Here is a 19,642-nt window from a genome sequence, read left to right on the forward strand (position 1 = left end):
GGTTTTTGGGTGTCCCAGTGTCACACGGGCCAGACAGACAGAAGCCCAGCACTGCACGGAGCAGCTTTGGATGAGAGCTCAGAGGGGACACACACAAACAGAGACTGAGCTGCATAGAGAAGGGGCGGGCTCTGCGGAGTGGCAGCTCACTCGTCCAACGGCAGCAGCCCGTGTACAGCTCTATATGTAAAGGAGCAGCAGCATCTGGATGTAGACTCCATAGCGCTGTGGGAAGCCCGGGAGAGGAGAGCTGGGCGCTCCCAGCAGCTACAATCCTACTGACTGGCCTCCCAGCTCTTAGCGCTGACTTGTATCCCTCTGACTATAGGGATGGGACCCCCCTTGCCCCCGAGCAGCTTTATCGGACTGTAACGAGAGATCTATCCGGCGCAAGGGCAAGTTTTCCCGTTTGCACCAGCGCTTCAGTATGAGATGCAGCGGCAGCAGCGTGTGATCCTCCCGGGCGCGCACAGGGGACACTATGGAATGCGCTGCCCCCGCTATGATCCTCCGCCGCCCAAACTTTACCCGACGCCCTTTGTACCACTGTCGGCCGGGGGCTGCCGCGCGCAACAGTTGTGCGACTTCTTGCTGAACTCTCCCGGCCCGTGTGGCCTCCAGTAGCGGCGCAGGATGAAAGTGTTCCGCAGGAAGGCGATGATTCTGTGCCTGGGCTACATTCTGCTGCTGGTTCTCACTATGCTCAACCTGATGGACAAGTGGCACAAGGAGCCGCAGCAGTGCAACGAGCAAGTGCGCTACACCCCCTACCAGACCCGCTCCGATATCCGCTATCTGTACCGGACCTCCCCGCCCAAGAAGCGCCAGCTGGTCTATGTGTTCACTACGTGGAGGTCGGGCTCGTCGTTCTTTGGGGAACTCTTTAACCAGAACCCCGACGTCTTCTTCTTGTACGAGCCCGTGTGGCACGTGTGGCAGAAACTGTACCCGGGAGATGCCATGTCGTTACAGGGGGCGGCCCGGGACCTGCTCAGCGCCCTCTATCGCTGCGACTTGTCCGCTCTGCAGCTTTATAACACGGCCGGGGCCAAGAACATCAGCACCCTGGGAATATTCGGGGCGTCCACCAACAAGGTCATCTGCTCGTCCCCCATCTGCTCGGCTTACAGCAAAGACACGGTGGGGCTGGTGGATGACAAAGTGTGTAAGAAGTGTCCCCCCCAGAGCCTGAGTCTGCTGGAAGAAGAGTGCCACAAGTATAACACCATCGTCATCAAAGGGGTCCGGATATTTGACATTAACGTGCTGGCTCCTCTCATGGAAGACCCCTCCTTGAACCTGAAGGTCATTCATTTAGTCAGGGACCCCCGAGCAGTCGCCAACTCCCGCATTAAGTCCAGGCATGGCCTCATAAGGGAAAGTCTGCAGGTGGTTCGCAGCAGAGACCCCAGGATCCGTAGGGTTCCCTTCATAGACCCTGGCCACAAACTCAACAAAAAGGACGGCTCAGACTATCATGCCATAGGGGCTATGGAGGTGATCTGCAGCAGCATGGGCAAGACCCTCAGGACTGCTCTAAACCCACCCAGCTGGCTCAAGGATAACTACATGGTGGTTAGGTATGAGGATCTGGTGGTGGATCCCATTAAGACTTTAAGGCAAGTCTATGGCTTTGTAAACCTTTCAGTAAGTCCAGAGATAGAGAGGTTCTGCCTGAACATGACCAGTGGTCCTGGCTACTCCTCCAAACCTTTTGTGGTCTCTGCTCGCAATGCTACCCAGGCTGTGAGCGCATGGAGGACTCTGCTCACCTTCCTACAGGTCAGGCAGGTGGAAGAGTACTGTCAGATCCCCATGGATATTTTAGGCTATGATATAGTGAGAAGCCAAGACGAGGTGAAAGATCTCAGCAAGCCATTGCTTAGGAAACCCTTGCTATAAAGAGACTCTAAGGTATCTCATGGGTCAAGGGACACGGGCCCGGACTGGCAATCTGTGGGTTTTGGCAAATGCCAGAGGGGCTGCTGTAAGATGCCATAGAAAGTAACTATTAAGTGGGCTGGTGGGGGCTGTTTGGGTCTCTGTGTACTTGGAATGCCAGGGCCTATTTTGAATCCCAGTCCAGACCTATAGGGACACATTGCCTGCAAAACCACATGATTTCAAGTAACTGTTACCCAAATTCTGAAAAGTCTATAAAAAAAAAAAAAGGTTTCCTTTGTCCATGGTATTTTCCTCTGGTACTTTTATTAGTATTGGGCCCTGCAGTGGATCTGTGCGGCTGCCATAATAAATACCTGGGAAATACCTTTCATAAGAGTGGGGTGTTGCTGGAAACGCACAACGTGGGCATTTGGCAATCCTATAATATCTCACCCAAACATGTGTAAGATCTGCTGGGGCTACGCAAGGGCATTCATGTGTTTCTCCAGACTGCAACATAGTGTACGGGTCAATGGCTTCTCTATGTTTACTGCTGAATAGTCTGAAAATCAGCTTGGTTATAATTGGCTTAAAATGGCCAGGGGAAGAGGTACATAGAAAGTTCAGATAACCGTTTACAAAGCCGATGGCAGACCAGTCGTTACTGTCCGTGTTTTACCAGTTTCTCATGGCATGAACCCTCCAGTGACCCATAGAAAATGTACAGTATGCCCTATGGGAGAAATCCTAACTGTCACAAGTGCTGGAAATAAAACTCTTAATTTATGTTCATTTGCTATGTGTCGGCTGATGTTATTTCTATGGATCAGAGTAGGGAGCTAGCAGGAACACAAAAACTCCCTTTATGGCAAGAACAAGAGCATTATATTTCCCCGTGTGTGGGGGTTATTTAATGTATTCATGCATGTGCACATCTTCTGTATTCAGCCTTGTACAGACATGAACAAGAGCAAATCACTGTGCCAGATAGAATCCCAGGGAGAGGGATCACTTCAACTTAAAGGGGGCAGCAAAGCGTAATACTTTAAGCAAGAGAGTGTTTACTATAGAGAAGAGTTGAGATATTTCAATTATTTTGGGTTTCTTTTATCAACCTCAACACCTGTTACTGTATTGTTATATATGATCAGATCATGCTCCGAGAAACTTTGACCAAACATATTCCCTTTCCGAGACCTTCCAGCAGTATTTTGCTTTACACAGATGTGCGTCTTCCCTTTTGTTTCCCAGGCACCCTCTCCTTTTGTATTGTTGTAACAGAAGCTGAATGTGTAACGTTGTCTTGTTGCAATATGTCTAGATCTGTTGCAACACGTTTCTTTCAGTCAGAGCCATTGGTACAATACCAGGTTTCTGTAAATGGATACTATGCTGCTTTATTAAAGCCAGGCACGAGGGTATGTAAACAATGCAGCATCAGCGCAGAACATCTGGATAATGAAACCATTAACCCCAATTTGCCAGGTATTGGAATTTGATTTCTTTCCACCCACAGACCGGCGTATGCAGAGAATCAATGGCTCATGGTCCTACAGTGATTTAATTCCCCAAATCTGCTAAGAAGACAGAAATAACTTGTATATGTACCCGTATATGTACCCGAGGACACTCGCCTCATCCTGATCATTTCAGGGAGAGAAGGTCATTTATTTAAGCTTTCAAAAGTGTGTGATGTTTGTGCTGCTTTGGGAAGTGTCGTTAAATGGTTAACTGTTCTTTATGTTACACAGTAGTAGGTCTTGCTTGATTTTTAGGGTTTATGTCACATGAAGTATATAAACAAAACACCCCCCTGTCCACAGCAATATACATGGGACCCCACAGTTATTTGCTTGGGTTTTTATGCCAGGTCTGAGTGGTTGGCACTTTTGGTAGGTAAAAACTCTTTTGCATCGTGTCAGTAAGTGTGTGTATTTATGGAAAAATGAAGCATGACCCCCTTCCTCACATTCTCCCTCCATTCTGCACTCCCATCCTTGCTTCTGGCTGCCCCTGTACTATGTCTCTGCCTGGGGCCAGTGAATATTTTGGTGTGATGATGGGGGGTGATGTGAAAATCATGTCACCATTTATATTACAAGGTTAATTAGCGGACTGAGATTAAAAATTCCCTAGTAGTACAGGTTTTGGATCTGTTATCCAGAAACCCGTTAAGAAAGCTTTGAATTATGGAAAGACTGTCTCCCATAGATTCCATTTTATCCAAATAATCTAAATTTTAAAAAATGATTTCCTTTTTCTCTGTAATAATAAAACTGTGCCTTGTACGTGATCCCAACTAAAATATAATTAACCCTTACTGGAAGCAAATCTAGGGTTTTATTTAATGTTTACATGATTTATTTTAGTAGACTTAAGGTATAAAGATCCAAATTTTGGAAAGATTCGTTATCTGGAAAGCCACAGGTCCCGCACATCCTGCATAACCGATACCTGTACAACAAACATTTGAAATATTCTATACTTTTAGGATGTTTTACATCTTTTTGTGACTTACCTTATTTTTCTAATACCACTTTGCATGTAATCCTTTTATTTTTATAGCGGTTATTAATGTAACATGTAATATATCTCTGGCCCACTGTGGAGCACTACAGAGCTCTAGCATTACAATTACCAGCAGTAAGCATGTGCATGGATCTTTTAACATCAGTGCAAAGTGTGTGTGTTATAATAAAAAAAAAGGAATCTACACGACAACTGAGATTTTAATTAGTTATGAAACATGTTACTCCATCCCCCCACCATGTACATTATCTCACCAAGGTTACAAGCACTACAGTCACAGTTTTCTATTTTTTTGTACAATGAAATCAATGTATACCTTATCTCTCATTCATTAAAGTAGGCAGGGATTTTCCTGCTTCTTGGGACCCCTAATCTTTTACCATTTTTGTCATTGCACAATCCTACCTGCTGTGTGTGTGTTCAGTTCTCTGGTGTTTTCTCATTTGTTCAGCATTGAAGGGGCTAAGCAGCATATTTTTATTGCCAAAGGAATAAATATTGATTTAGCAGTCTGCTTGCTTGCTGAGTCATATCCACAAACTGCCGTGACACTGGCCTCTCCTTGTGTGTCTGCAGCATAACGGCACTGTCTCATCAGCTTGGGGTCCTGTCTCAGAAACCAGCATGCCAGTGGGCTACTAGCCCAGTGTTTCTGTGTCTTACATCGTAGGAGTCTAATCCCTTTAGGGCCAAAGCAAATGACATGAAGCTAGGAACTCAATTCCAAATCAAGACACTGGGCAAATCATAGGAGGGGATTGGGGAAGTCTGTGGCACCCAGAAGCAGGACAAGAAGGTACAAATTGTTTTATCATTAAAGTATGGCTGGTTCTAAGCAACTTTTCAATCGTTCTTCATTTTTTTATAGTTTTTTTTTTAATTATTTGCCGCCTTCTTCTGACTCTTTCCAGCTTTCAAATAGGTGTCACTGACCCCATCTAAAAAAACAAATGCTCTGTAAGGCTACACCTGTATTGTTATTGCTACTTTTTTATTACTCCTTTCTATTCAGGCCTCATGTTTCAGCCTCTTATTCAAATCAGTGCATGGTTGCTGGCAACCAGATTGCTGAAATTGCAAACTGGAGAGCTGCTGAATAAAAAGCCAAATAACTCAACTACCAAAAATAATAAAAAAATGAAAACCAATTGCAAATTGTCTCAGGATATCACTCTCTACATCATACTAAACGCGAATTTAAAGTTGAACAACCCCTTTAGCATTGTATTAATAATGCAACAGAAAGCAGCAAAGTGTGAACGTTGTCAGTGAACATAGGAAATAAATAAGGAGGCTTTGGCCTGAAAGCATTATGTAACTAATGTAGCCATTTCGGTGGAATGTTCACAGAATGCTTTTGTATGAGCCACAGCACAAACATCCAGCAATTTAACCGCCCCACTTTCTTTCATACCCTGGAGGTAAGGTTTTAAAGCTCATAATATATCCATTGTAAATTGACTTACTTAGTCATGTTGTAGGATTTGGTTTAAAGGAACAGTAACGCCAAATAATGAACGGTTTTTTAAAAGAATGACAATGTAATTTACTGTTGCCCTGCACTAGTAAAACTGGTGTGTTTGCTTCAGAAAAACTATTATAGTTTATATAAACAATCTGCTATGGGGGCAGCCATTCAAGCACAGGATACACAATGGATCACAGATATGTTCTGGAGAATCCCATTGTATACTACAGAGCTTATTTTGAGTATCCTGTACCTTTTCTCCCTTTTCAGCTTTGAATGGCTGCCCCATGGCTACACAGCAGCTTGTTTCTGTAAACTTTAGTAGTGTTTCTGCAGCAAACACACCAGTTGTACAAGTGCAGTGCAATCAGTGCATTATATTTCATTTACTTTCATTTTTTGGTGTTATTGTTTCTTTAAAATCTCTTCCCTCCTCTCCCAGCCTGCCACTCACTGTACTGGCTACTTTGTGTATTATTTCCAATCCACAAGTTACTTTGTAGTGCTCTACAGCCATGGCTAATGTGGTACCAAGGTTAGCTCCAGAATGAACAGCATCTCCGTGATTGGGTCCCGCATTGTGCCATCTAGTGGTCCATGTGTGCGCACATCTGCATTATTTCTTCATCACTAGTGAGGCAGGGGTGATCATCACCATCATTTATTTACATAGCGGCTGCAAGTAACGCAGCAATATTGATTAATTTATAACAAACAGGGGTCTTATACTAATTTAACACACACGGTTTACAGAGTAATAATGCAATTAGAAGGCCCTGCTCACAAGAGCTTACAATCTAAAGGTTGCAGTCTGCTCCATCTCTTGGTTCCTCTCACAGTCCCATGTCTCAATGCGCAATCAGCATTGATATTTTTAGCTTAAAGACACACAGAATATTAAAATCCCTGCAATGAAAAAGTACTTAGAAAGACTTGTGTGTGTGTGTGTGTGTATATGCAGAAAGCTGTTAAAGTATTCCAGCTTTTCAGACACCAACAATAGTTTTAAGGTGTGTTCCTTTAAAGGGGAAACTAAATATCTGCTTAGTATCTATGAATGCCAAGGGCTGGTCTTCTGTTTCCTACATATTTTCTATGGACTTTATACTTTTACTTATGATACCTCCAGACTTCCTGCTAATTTACTGAGGCTCTAGGGGAACTTACTTCCAGCTAATTTACTGAGGCTCTAGGGGAACTTACTTCCAGCTAATTTACTGAGGCTCTAGGGGAACTTCTTTCCCTGCTGTACATGGGAAAACTCCATGATACAGGATGGTGGGGCTCTATCACCATAGAAGCCAAACCTGGAATAAGAGTAAGAGACTGGGATGAACCAGATTTAAAGCAACACAGGTATGGGATCTGTGATCCGGCAAGCCATTATCCAGAAAGCTTCAAATGATGGAAATGCATTCTCCCATAGACTCCACTTTATCCAAATAATAAAAAAAAGTAAAAATGATTTCCTTTATCTCTGCAATAAAAAAACAGTAACTTGTACTTGAGCCAAACTAAGATAAAATTAATCCTTATTGGAAGCAGATCCAGCCTATTGGGTTTATTTCATGTTTACATGATTGTCTAATAGCCTTAAGGGTTGAAGATCCAAATTATGGAAAGATCTGTTATCCAGAAAACTCCAGGTCCCAGGCATCCTCAATAACAGGCCTATACCTGAACTATCCAGGGGTAAAGCATTTATGCACATTTAAACCTAAACAGGCAGATAATAATGTAACTCTTAAATTGCCAGTGGAAGGGGTACATAGAAAGTTTACAAAGCCGATGGCAGACCAGTCTTTACTGTCCGTGTTTTACCAGTTTCTCATGGCATGAACCCTCCAGTGACCCATAGAAAATGTACAGTATGCCCTATGGGAGAAATCCTAACTGTCACAAGTGCTGGTAATAAAACTCTTAATTTATGTTCATTTTACATTTTCCAGCATTTCTCATTTGAGCGCTACATGCTTTTCAGGCAGTAACTGCTGACTACATTTATTGTCTACAGCCATGCTCACCCCTTTTATCCTCCATGATATGTTTGTGCTTGATTTTCTACCATGGCAGGCTAATACCATTGAAGAATCCTGTTAGCTTTTGGCAAGAGAGTATGTGCTAGAAGCATTTCTAGGCAGAGTAATGTGCTTTTGCTAAGTGGATTAAGTCACATTCTCTGTTACATTACAATGTGGCGTCTTCATGTTTTCGAGCCTGAAGTTTTATTTTTTTTTAGGCAGGGAATATAGTATTGGGAAAATGCATTAACTGTGCCAATTATCTTGAATTCCACAGCTGTCTGGCATTGCATATTGAGGTATGGACTTAATTACAGCTAGAAAACGTTCTGCCTGTCAATCTTGTGCCTTTAAGGCAATAAGCTGTTTGTACATTTGTATATAACATACCCTAGTGCTGAGCTGTACATACAACTGGCTTTAATCAGTTTGACCTGTGTTCAACGCAAAGTGTCGTATTGAAGGGGGATGTAGGACTGACCATCTTATTAATACAAATAATCTTGTAACACACACACACACACACACACACACACACATTAAATGTGTATAATTACATTTTAGCCAGTAAGTATGCACAGAAAAATATATATTATTAACCTTGTATGCTTATTGTCAATGTTATAGAATGGCTAAGTAACCTTTTAACTGGTATTCATTTTTTCTTTTATATAGCTTTTTTTTAAATTATTTGCCTTTATCTTTCAAATGGGGGTCGCTGCTCCCGTCTTAAAAAGGCAAATGCTCTGTAAGGCTGCAAATGTATTGTTATTGCTACTTTTTATTACTCGTCTTTCTATTCAGGCCTCTCCTATTCATATTCCAGACTCTTATTCAAACCAATGCATGGTTGCTAGGTTAATTTGGAACTTAGCAACCAGATTGCTGAAACGGCAAACTGGAGAACTGCTGAATAAAAAGAGAAATAACTTAAAAAAGCACATAATAAAAAATGAAAACCAAATGGTCTCAGAATATCACTCTCTACTTCATACTAAGAGTTAACTAAAAAGCCTGAGCAACCTGATTGATGAACATCAATCGTAATAATGTGTGTGGGACACCACTTATCTGCCGCTGGAAGTCTGTTTTACTCTATGCTACAGGGCATTTGAAGAACCTAAAGAAGAAAGAAATGTATGATCACATGGTGGTGTGGTCGTTATTATAATTGCTTAGACCTGAGACCCCTGTCTGCTACTACTGTTTGCTGATCCAGCTCTGGCCCAGGGTACTGCTGTAGGTGATCCATGCTGCAGTTCTTCATCCTCTTTATGGCCCTGTCTGGGTTTACACACAGTAGAGTGGAAAGGTGAACTTAAAACAAAAAGTCAGCTTCACACTCTGTACATATGCACCTGAGCCAGCCCCAGTGATAATAAGTTTTATTCTCATTTAAAGGAGAAGGAAAGATACAGAAGCAGTTTATTGTCAATAGATTAGCCACAATAGTGCAAGCTAAAACACTATATTTATTCTGCAGAATGCTTTACCATACCTGAGTAAACAGCTCTAGAAGCTCTCTCTGTTTGTTTAGGATAGCAGCTGCCATTTTAACTTGGTTTGACATCACTTCCTGCCTGAGTCTGTCCCTGATCACTCATAGCTCTGGGCTCAGATTACAGCAGGGAGGGAGGGAGGGAGAAAGGAGCAAACTGAGCATGCCCAAGCCCTGGAGGTTTAAGCTAAAAACAGGAAGTCTGATACAGAAGCCCACGTGTACAGTACAAAATAGAAGGAAAGAAATGCAGTGTTTCTTTTCACAGAGGACTCAGGGCAGCATTACTTTGAATTTTTACTGGTGTATTTAAAAAAAAAAAAAGAATTTAAGTTGCTGTCAATGCTATTTTCACGCACAACAACCTTGCACAGTGGGCGCACTCATGCAAACACCTGTCTCATTTGCGAGCCATTTGTGAAAATGTATTTTCCATGCAAATTCGCAAAAACCAGAAAGATGGTGCAGTGGAATATTTTAGCGTTCAGGAAAAAACATGGGCAATACAACCATTTGCGAATAAATATGCGATGCGCAAACTTTATAAATGACCCTCTCTGGGGTTTCAGTCTGGCAACTCAGTGTTTCAGATGCAGATTCTGAACTGTTTCAGTTGATACATTTCTCAGCAGCAATTGAAGAATATTAGCAACTATTGTATCAATTCTAACAGCTGCCCTTAATGAAACTCTGGGATTCTGCTCAGCAGGGACAAAGATACAAAATGTATCAAATATATTTATCAATTTAGAACAGTTACAGAGTTGGTGACCCCCTTCTTCCAAAGCTGCTTTGCTAGATGCTAGAAAAACATAAGAAGGTGATAAATTAAACTTTACACTCCAATATTAGAAAAAAACAGTCACAAATAGAAAATAGAAAGGAATTGCCAAAAGTCCTTATTTCTGAAAACAACTAAACTGAAAAAAGGGATTGAAGGTGAACAACTCCTTTAACAAGTGGAGTACAATAACGAGAATTGTCTGTAAATTAACCCTCCCATCTAGACTGTAAGCCCTACGGGGTCGGGTCCTCCATCCTTTTGTCTCCTTGACACTGAGCACTTAATCTGTATTGTAATTATATTTTATATTTATGTGTATTATATATTGTTGTTTTGCTGTACAGTACTTTGCCCTCAAGGGAGCACCATACAAATAAAAACATACGCACAAACATACATAAATAAATATAGGTGCTGAGTTGCATCTGCATAAAATTTGCAATAGATTATCTCTTTTGCATGAGTGTATTGACTTATTTATTTGTCCTAACCAGTCGTTTACAGTATTTGCTCTGCTTTCTTTAACCTTACTGATCCATACTACTTATCTCTCTCTGTATGCTAAGCACTACTAAATGTCCTATCTGTCTTGAGACACTGTTGCCTTGTTTAAAAATGTGAGACTGAATCATAAAGCAAGACTTTTTTGACAAGAATTAGTGGGATGGTTACCATGGAAACAACAAAACATCATCTATTTTTTTCCCACATCACTTTTTCCATCACTGTTCTAAGGGCCTTTACACATGGGCATTTTTTAATGGCTGTGATAAACCCTTTCCCTGCTTCCAACTGCCCCTCTCATTCCATTCAACTAATACATGTGTAACGCCATGGTGCCTTTAAAGGACAACTATTGAATATGGCTAGAAATGTTTATTTTACCAGCTCAGTAGTCCTATGACCGTAATGATCCATGGCTAATTCACCATTTTGAAACTTGTTAGGTCATCTCTGGAGTGTATTTACTGCACATGCCCCGTGTGTTCTGGGCTGCTGCTGAGAAGCAAAATTTAGAGGCTGCCAGAAACTTTTAAAATATCACATACACACTGTATATACAGGTTACTTATAACAGATCATATGCAGTGCATCTGTAGAAAAGAAGATGGGAAGCTACTGGGGCATCTTTGGAGACACAGATCTTCATTGAGAAAGGACTGTGAGGATTTGGGCTGATAGAATAGACGTAGTATTTGGCACCCGATTCTTAAGTGAATATTACTTGAGAATGTGGACGTTGCAGTATGCCTTTCTTTAAAAAAAATGAAATAAAATGTAGTGGATTATCTTTTGCTTTATCAAACAAGATCATTTCATTGCAGAACTTCCGTGCTGGTAGGAAAATGATGTGGAATATCCCCTTTCATGGGGCTTATAAAGCACACTTTTCAAAAGAATTTTAGCTTAAATCCTGGAACTTTTTGCTTGGTGTTCCACAAGCAGGGGCAAAAAATAGATGAACTATTTACAAAGGGTTTGTTCCATTGCAGGTTTAGTGCCATGTGTCACATGATTGTTTCAGTGATTACATCTGTATTTTTAGCCTGGGCCCAAATGAGTGACTTTACTGCCACAATTAGATGTGACATCACCATGTAATCAGCCTGTTTACACCTAGAAGGCAGTCACACGAGCACATGGCAGTCACCTCACCTTTACCTGAACGTGGCTGGCTGGATCTGCCAGGCAACATCTGTGTATCATCCGTAAGGTCCAGTAAGGACAATGTTGCTTATTTACTAGCATTACTCCCTGCCTTACCCATGTAAACTCATTTAAGCTGTTGTTGCTTGCTGCATGTTTCTCTACTTAATGTGTTTAAAGAACAGTGTTGGGGGGGGCAATTAATGATTTAGTAACTCTGGAAAACCCCAGGTTCTAAGCATTCTGGATAACAGGTCCCATACCTGTATGCCTATATTTTAGAACTGGGGGTTTGTTATTCCCTGTACAATATTATTGCTATTCTATGCTTATTCTTTGAACATCTTACAGGCTGAAAATCCTAGGTTTTGGCTATGTTTATTTAGTAGCTGCATTTGCATTTCATATACTTGTTAAAGTGTGTTATCAAGCCCACGTTTAGTAATTCGCACCAGGAGATATTTTTGTTTGAGTTGGCAGAAGAAAAAAAATAAAGAGCATATGTAAATTTGTTTCCCTCTCTTCATAAGAAGATCTTTTAAAATAATCAAAAACAGTGGATGTTTTTTGCAATGGGTATTTTATCATCCATAATCCGTAAATTTAGACGTAGAAATATGCTAGAGATTTACAGCTGGGTTCTTGACTGAGACAAGGCACTTCTGAAATTCCAGTAAATCAAGTTTTAAACAACGTTTCCAGTTGCAGCAGTCGCCTATGGGAAAGACTCCATATGATACTTTTTAACCCAATTTATCACTGAAGTATGAATTGGTAAAACTATGGGAACATTTTAGACCACACCTTGCTCCACCCAATTCCTCCCTTCATTCTATTAAAGGAGAACTTAAGCACAACAAAGAATTATGTTAGAAATACTATGTGTTAAACTTTGTTAGACTTTACGTTACTAGTTCATAGCCACAACAGCAAAGATTCGTGCCTTCAGAGATGCTCCAGACTTTAAACATTTGTACAGCAAAAGTACTACTAGTATAAAAGATTTAGATGTTCATATATCTCCTCAGTTACCTCTAATATGCCAATATTTTTGCATGGTTGAGTGTTTTTCTGCTTATTCACATCACATGCTCTGGGCTTTACTAAGTACATAGGGGCTGACTTAACAGTACTTGTTCAGTATATAGAGAATATAAAAGCCATGGTGCAAGGCAAACTATCAATTCATATTCCCTAGTGATGGACAAATTTGTTCTGCTTCACCGAAAAATTTGCAAAATTTCCCACGAAATTTGCAAAATGCAATTTTTGTCGCTCACGTCCATTTTGACAGCAACGTTAACATCAATGGGCGGCTGAATAATGTTGATACACAATGTTTTGACGCGAGCGACTTTTCCAACATGCTTCCAAAATTTTTTTTAAATTTGGAAATTTTCGCACCAGTTTTGCGAATTTATTCACCGGCTGTGGAACACAGAAATTCAGCGCAAATTCACGCCTGGCGAATTAATTCGCCCATCACTAATATTCACATTACTTGGCAGCTCAGAAACCAAAGCATTTTACATTGAATTGGAATAATCAGCCATGCAGCAAATACTTCCGTGACGGATGAACCATCATTTCTGTTTGATAGTTTCCAATGATCTTTTAGTTTATCAGCTGCTCAGAGCATACTGAGCATGTGAATATCACTCAAAAGATGGTAAAACAAGGTCCAAGATGGGGAGCTCCTGTGGCGGTTTTGAAGGCCTGGATCTTTCCTGTTATCGGGCTGTTGAACCTCTGGACTGGTATAATAAATTCAGTATGTAAAATATATTATTTCTAGCAATGTTCACTTTTTAGGCTTTAGTTCCCCTTTTAACAACAAGCCCCTCTGCTAAGATGATGTACAGTATGTATATGTGTACTGTATGTATACAACTTGTAAATCTTTACATTACACGGTTACAAGGTTTGTCCATAATTAATTCAGCTTCACATTACAGAACAGCATGGGAACTAGTGCACTCGGGTTCCGAATTGATTAACAATCAGCCCTGTAGCATCAAATTCTAGGGCATATGCAGGTTTACCCTCTACTAATGATTTTCAATGAGTCCTGAGCTGAACAGTGACCCAATCAGCCCACAGCAGCCCCTCTGGCATTTGCCATAACCCACAGATTGCCAGTCCGGGCCTGTTGATACAGGTACAGATCATTACTGTTACAGAGATCATTACTGTTACAGGACTGATGCACCTCTAAGACTGGTACAGTATATAAACTACTGCATTTCTAGACAGATTGCTTTTTTAAGGTTTAGTTCTCCTTTAAAAGGAAACTGTAACACTCTCTAGACACTTTGTGGGTTATTTATTAAAGGTTGAGTTGTGTTTTTCCCAAAAAAATAGAGGTTAGTTTTCAGTAAAAACTCCAAATTTTCAGGTAAAAAAAAAAAAGCTTGAATTTTTCAAGATGTATTATGCCCTGAAGCTGGAAATAGCTTAAATCTGAAAATACTCCAGCTAAAACCTATCGAGGTCATGTAAAAGTCAATGGCAGAGGTCCCTTGAACCATTTGAGGATGTTTGTAGCCTTCATGATGTTCAGGGTTTTTTTGGTGGTTTGCGCTCAAAAACGCGATAAATTCAAGCAATTTGAGGGGTTTTTTTTTTGCCAAAAACTCAGTAAATTCGATCATTCACGTTTTTCACCCCAATTACACTGATTCGAGTTTTTTTAAATTCGGGTTTTTTCATTAATAAGAAAACATTTGAGTTGTGACTTTATTCGAGGTATGAAAAAAACCTCACAAACTCAACCTTTGATAAATAATCCCCTTTAAGTGCTACAGAAGCAACGGGAAGTTGATATTATGAGGATAATCCTAAATTCCCCCTCAGATGGCTTGAAAATGTATTAAATGCAACGATTCATAACAATTCCCACACGTTTTGTCTGTCATTTAACTTAATCATGATTAACTCATTTGTGATATTTCTCATCTAAAAGTCAAATTCACAGTTGTGTTTGCAGTTGTGTTGCCCATCTGAACCACCCCCTAAACATCGATGGGATGATCCACTGTGACACGTGTAAATCATTTGAAATACGTTGTGTTTTATGACTTTTCACCAGTGGGGTGCTTGTTTATTTTAACAATGCTGTTTTCACTTTGATTTTAAGTACAGAAGCAGTTCACAATTTGTATAATTTTTTTGTTACTCGCAGCTGTTCAGTTACTGTCTATCAGCAGAGCTGCTTCTCTGGATCCTCTGCCAACAAGCTGTCCCTTTGAAATGAATGGGCAGATTTTTGCCCGCACTGAAATTTTCCTTTTTATGATTACGAGCAGACTGTTGTGGCTTTGCCAAGGCCAACAGCAGCCTGTCATTAGTAAATACCTTAGTATGAGCCCTTATAAATTGGAGATGCTGGTGATGGCTTCTCTATGCAACCCCTTCGTATTAAAAGGTAAATAGAAAGTCTTATCCTTTTGTATTCCTTCACTTGTATATATATATATATATATATATATATATATATATATATATACCTAGTATTTCTATAACAGCGCATTCCTTCCATGTAAAGTTGGTACTGTCACTGACGCAAGGACCACTAAACATTGTGGAATCAACATGTTTTGGCTAAATGTAATTATCTTGTTGCATTTGCTTGCAATAGTTAAAATATAGACTCAAGCACTTAACAGAAATATTTTAAAATACAATATTGCTCATAACACCCATTGGGAAATAAAACGAAGGGCAGCAGGCCCAGCAGCTGTTGGGGGACCTAGGTGGGACTATATATATATAAAGTACTGTGATTCCTAAACCAAATACCCAATTTGGATGGAAATACCTTCAAGTTAAAGCTGACTTTCAGCCCACATTCAGTTTTAACTATTATTAGTAAAAAAAGATAAAATTACAATAATTTAAAGGATAAATAATTATAAGGTATGTATAAATGTTGAAAGGACAAGTCAGAACAGTAGACATATTAGCGACTGTATCTCAAGGAAATGGATTATTCGCACAACACCCCAGGGTTCCTGTATTGAGGAAATGTCATTGTACGCCAGAATGTCACTCTGAGCTGATAAAAAGAGGACAAATAACAGACATATTTTAAATATCTTGAGTGATATAGGCCTGTGTGTGAACGCTACGTAACAGTGTGGCGTATATGTGTGCGTTGTTATATATCAGATGAAACCCAAATGCCCTGTATTGCACTTTATCCGCCATCTAAAAAACACAGATTTGGCCCTCCTCTATTTCATATCTGTAGCCACTGACAGCAGGGGGGGGGGAACTAGGGGTAGGCAGAAAATAAACTTTTATTATGTTATAGATGGACCAATCCTAATGGTCTTTGTTTAATTTTTGAAATTTCTTTAAGGTATGTGAAGTATTAGCCTTCCTATGTTGACACCAGGCTGCAACTAAAAAATGCTATTTGGTTGTCATGGTAAGCAACAAAAAAAAGCTTGATTATTGGGGCAGCAATTTGTTAGGCAACACCCTGCCCCCCACTCCAGTGAGTATAATTGCAAACCTTACATCCTGGGTTGGAGCTCCTCAACTGCACTATCCCTGGGGGGGAGCACCACACAGCCATCTTGCATGGCGTCCCTGCATATTTTTTGCTACCCTGTGTATGTGTAATACAGAAAAATAAGAAAAGCAAAAGTTTTTGCTCTATTGTACACAAACAACCCAGAGAAGTAACTCAGGGACCAGAGGCAAGATGGCTGTGCATTTTTCAGCCAGGAGGAGCACAGTCTCCCAGGTTAGGGTCAGAATAGAGAGATAAGTAATAAAACGTTGCAATATTAATAAAAATGTAGTCTCAAAGAGAAATAACGTTTTGGCTGCTGGGGTCAGTGACCCCAATGGAAGACTGGAAAGAGACAGAAAGTAATTTATAATATGAAGACCAATTGCAAAGTTGCTAAGACCTTTGACCATTGGCTAACATACTAAAAGTTAACGTAAACCCCTTTGATCTTTTATACACCATTATTTCCCAGCACCCAGTTATCACAATAACATTAACAGGGCAAAAAGGCACTTTTAAGAACACCAGCATGAAAGGTGGATGTAAAATCAAGCAAAACGCGTACATTTGAAAAATGCAAGCACAGACATGCACTGGAATTAGCAGGAGAAAAGCCCTTTGGCTTTTCTAAAATGTGCCAGTTTATTAGAATTTATTTCTCAATATTGGAGAACAGTTTATATCTCTGAACCCCTTGTTATTTTTGTACAAGTGGCAATTATGGCTCAGGAAAATCGATGATTAATATGATTAAATTAAGTTTGAGATTGCTTTTGTCGGCAATTTCAGAAAACCAAAACACAGAATATGCTAGAGTATAATTTTTTAAAACTCAAATTGCCATTGTTTATTAACGAGGCATAAATCACAAAAGGTTGCTCCCAGTAAAAGCTGCTGAGTTTCTATAAATGTCAATGAGAAGTGTGTCTGAAAATCTGACGTGTATCTGAAAAAGTGATTGCAAAAATAAGTGATTTATTTCCGTGGTTTGATCTTCCTCGTAGACTAAATGGATCAATCTATTTCCCTCTGTTTATCACTATTGATCTAAAAAATGTGTTTCTTTATGTGACTGATAGTTCCTTCTCCATTCAGATTCCTGTTGTGGGCCAGGTTCTAGCCTGCTGCCCTCCTGCCCTACATAATACTAGGGGGCACATTTACTAAGGGTCGAATATCGAGGGTTAATTAACCCTTGAATTAGACCCTCAAAGTAAAATCCTTTGACTTCGAATATCGAAGTTGAAGGATTTACCGCAAATACTTCGATCGATCGAAGTAAAAATTGTTCGATCGAATGATTAAATCCTTCGAATCGACCGATTCGAAGGATTTTAACCGTTCGTTCAAACGATTTTTCTTTCGATCAGAAAACTTCTTCGATTAGAAAACTTATGGGGAAGGTTCCTATAGGTTAACATTGTAGCTCGGTAGGTTTAAAGTGGCGAAGTAGGTAGTCAAAGTTTTTTTTTAAAGAGACAGTACTTCGACTATCGAATGGTCGAATAGTCGAACGATTTTTAGTTCAAATTGTTCGATTCAAAGTCAAAAGTCGAAGTAGCCAATTCGATGGTTGAAGTAGCCAAAAAAATACTTCGAAATTCGAACTATTTTTTATTCTAATCCTTCACTCGAGTTTAGTAAATGTGCCCCTAAATGTTAATTTAAAGGTGAACAACCCCTTTAATATATATATAATTATTTAATATAATTGAATATTTCTATCATATCACCTCTCCCTCTCTTGGGATCATTCCCCATGCCCTTTGCCAATTGAACCATGAATCCTCTTCATATTGTATATCAGGAAATGGGCAATTTGAGTAGACAATATAGCTACTGGATAAGAATAACTAGTATGTTAATTAAAAGAAATACAATTTTTTACCATTTCGTATACAGTTACATTTGTTTTTTTTAATTTACCTGCGAGTCATTTCCCAAATGGAATTAACAACATTCCCCGTTTTGCTGCCTCGCTCCCTAATTTGTTGTGACTTGTTTCTGTCACCTCTTGTTCCCAGGGGGAATATATTATTATACAGTACATCTCTAACAATCCTCATGCTTTTTAAGGATGATCATAAAAATAATATATATGCAAATGTTATTCCACAACTGGCTTTATGTGCTTTAATAAGGGCACAGTTTTCTGGGAGCATTGAGGAAGCTTTACAGATTACAGAGTAAAAGCTCGGGTAAGAAAACTATTATAAATGCAAAGTTTACGCTAATCTTAGGGCAGAAAAATGATAATAGAAACTCAGACTGCTGGAGAATCAGAAAAAGCTTTCAGCATCGTTTTCTAGAAGGCCAACAGTAAACTAGAGTTTCCATGAGACCGGAATAAGTCAATGAAAAGGATATATTTTCAAGGCCCGTAATATGGATGCCTAAGTGATTCAATGTGAGTGTGAAAATGATTTTTCTACTTGCAAATCCTCTCATTAATAATGTACAGCATCTTGTCAAGGAAGTCTATAATGGCAAGAACATTCCATTTGGTTCCACAGTGTTTTCTCTATTCCGCAGGGTCCGTTATTCTCCCAGCTATTTGTTTCTGCTCTAACAGTTTGCGGGAGGTGTTTTTTTTTTAATTTGGAAACGTTCTTTTCTATACATATAATATCAGATTTTAGCTGCCTATTTCCTGAACTAGGTGGTAAATTGATTGGGCCTGGCAGAATCATCCACAGTATCTTGATCATTAGGAGGATGAAGTGGCGAGTAGATAAAATTACATAGAGATTATTTGTTGTAAATTTGATTTGTAACGCTAATTTGGTAATGAATGTGGCAGGTTCATTGGCAACTTTTTTGCCAGAAAAAACATTTGTTTGCTGTCTTCGGTTCATCAACACAGAGGCAGGTATAGTCACACCTCCTTGACTTCACAAATTGCTGAATTCACAAATTGCTAAATATTACTCTGGAGAACCGTTGTAGCCAAACAGTGATCGTGCACATTTAATAAAAAAGGATCACTTTTTGGCTGCAACGGTTCTCCAGCGTAATATTTAATCCATCTATCTTTATCTATTGATTAAAAGTGGCTTTACCTTATAATAGCTGTTTTGGTTTACCATTAAAAGGGTGGGTAATCTTTAGTATGTTATAGAATGGTCATTTCAAAGCAACATTATTAATTTTTTTATAGTTTTTTTTTTTTTAATTATTTGCCGCCTTCTTCTGACTTTTTTTTTTAAAATGGGCATTGACCCCATCTTAAAAAACAAGTGCTCTGTAAAAGTGGCCATACACAGGGAGATCCGCTCATTTGGTGATGTCGTCA

At 39.7% G+C, this 19,642-nt stretch overlaps 1 protein-coding gene across 1 annotated transcript; it reads left to right on the forward strand.

Moving 5' to 3' along the window:
- Nucleotides 1–236: 236 nt before the first annotated feature.
- Nucleotides 237–2,171, forward strand: chst2.L (carbohydrate (N-acetylglucosamine-6-O) sulfotransferase 2 L homeolog). The gene is given in 1 exon segment (NM_001127775.1): nt 237–2,171. A coding segment is annotated over 1 exon segment (1,269 nt). The 5' UTR covers nt 237–633; the 3' UTR covers nt 1,903–2,171.
- Nucleotides 2,172–19,642: the final 17,471 nt, after the last annotated feature.

This window comes from Xenopus laevis, chromosome 5L (genome assembly GCF_017654675.1).
Source record: "Xenopus laevis strain J_2021 chromosome 5L, Xenopus_laevis_v10.1, whole genome shotgun sequence".
NCBI lineage: Eukaryota > Metazoa > Chordata > Amphibia > Anura > Pipidae > Xenopus > Xenopus laevis.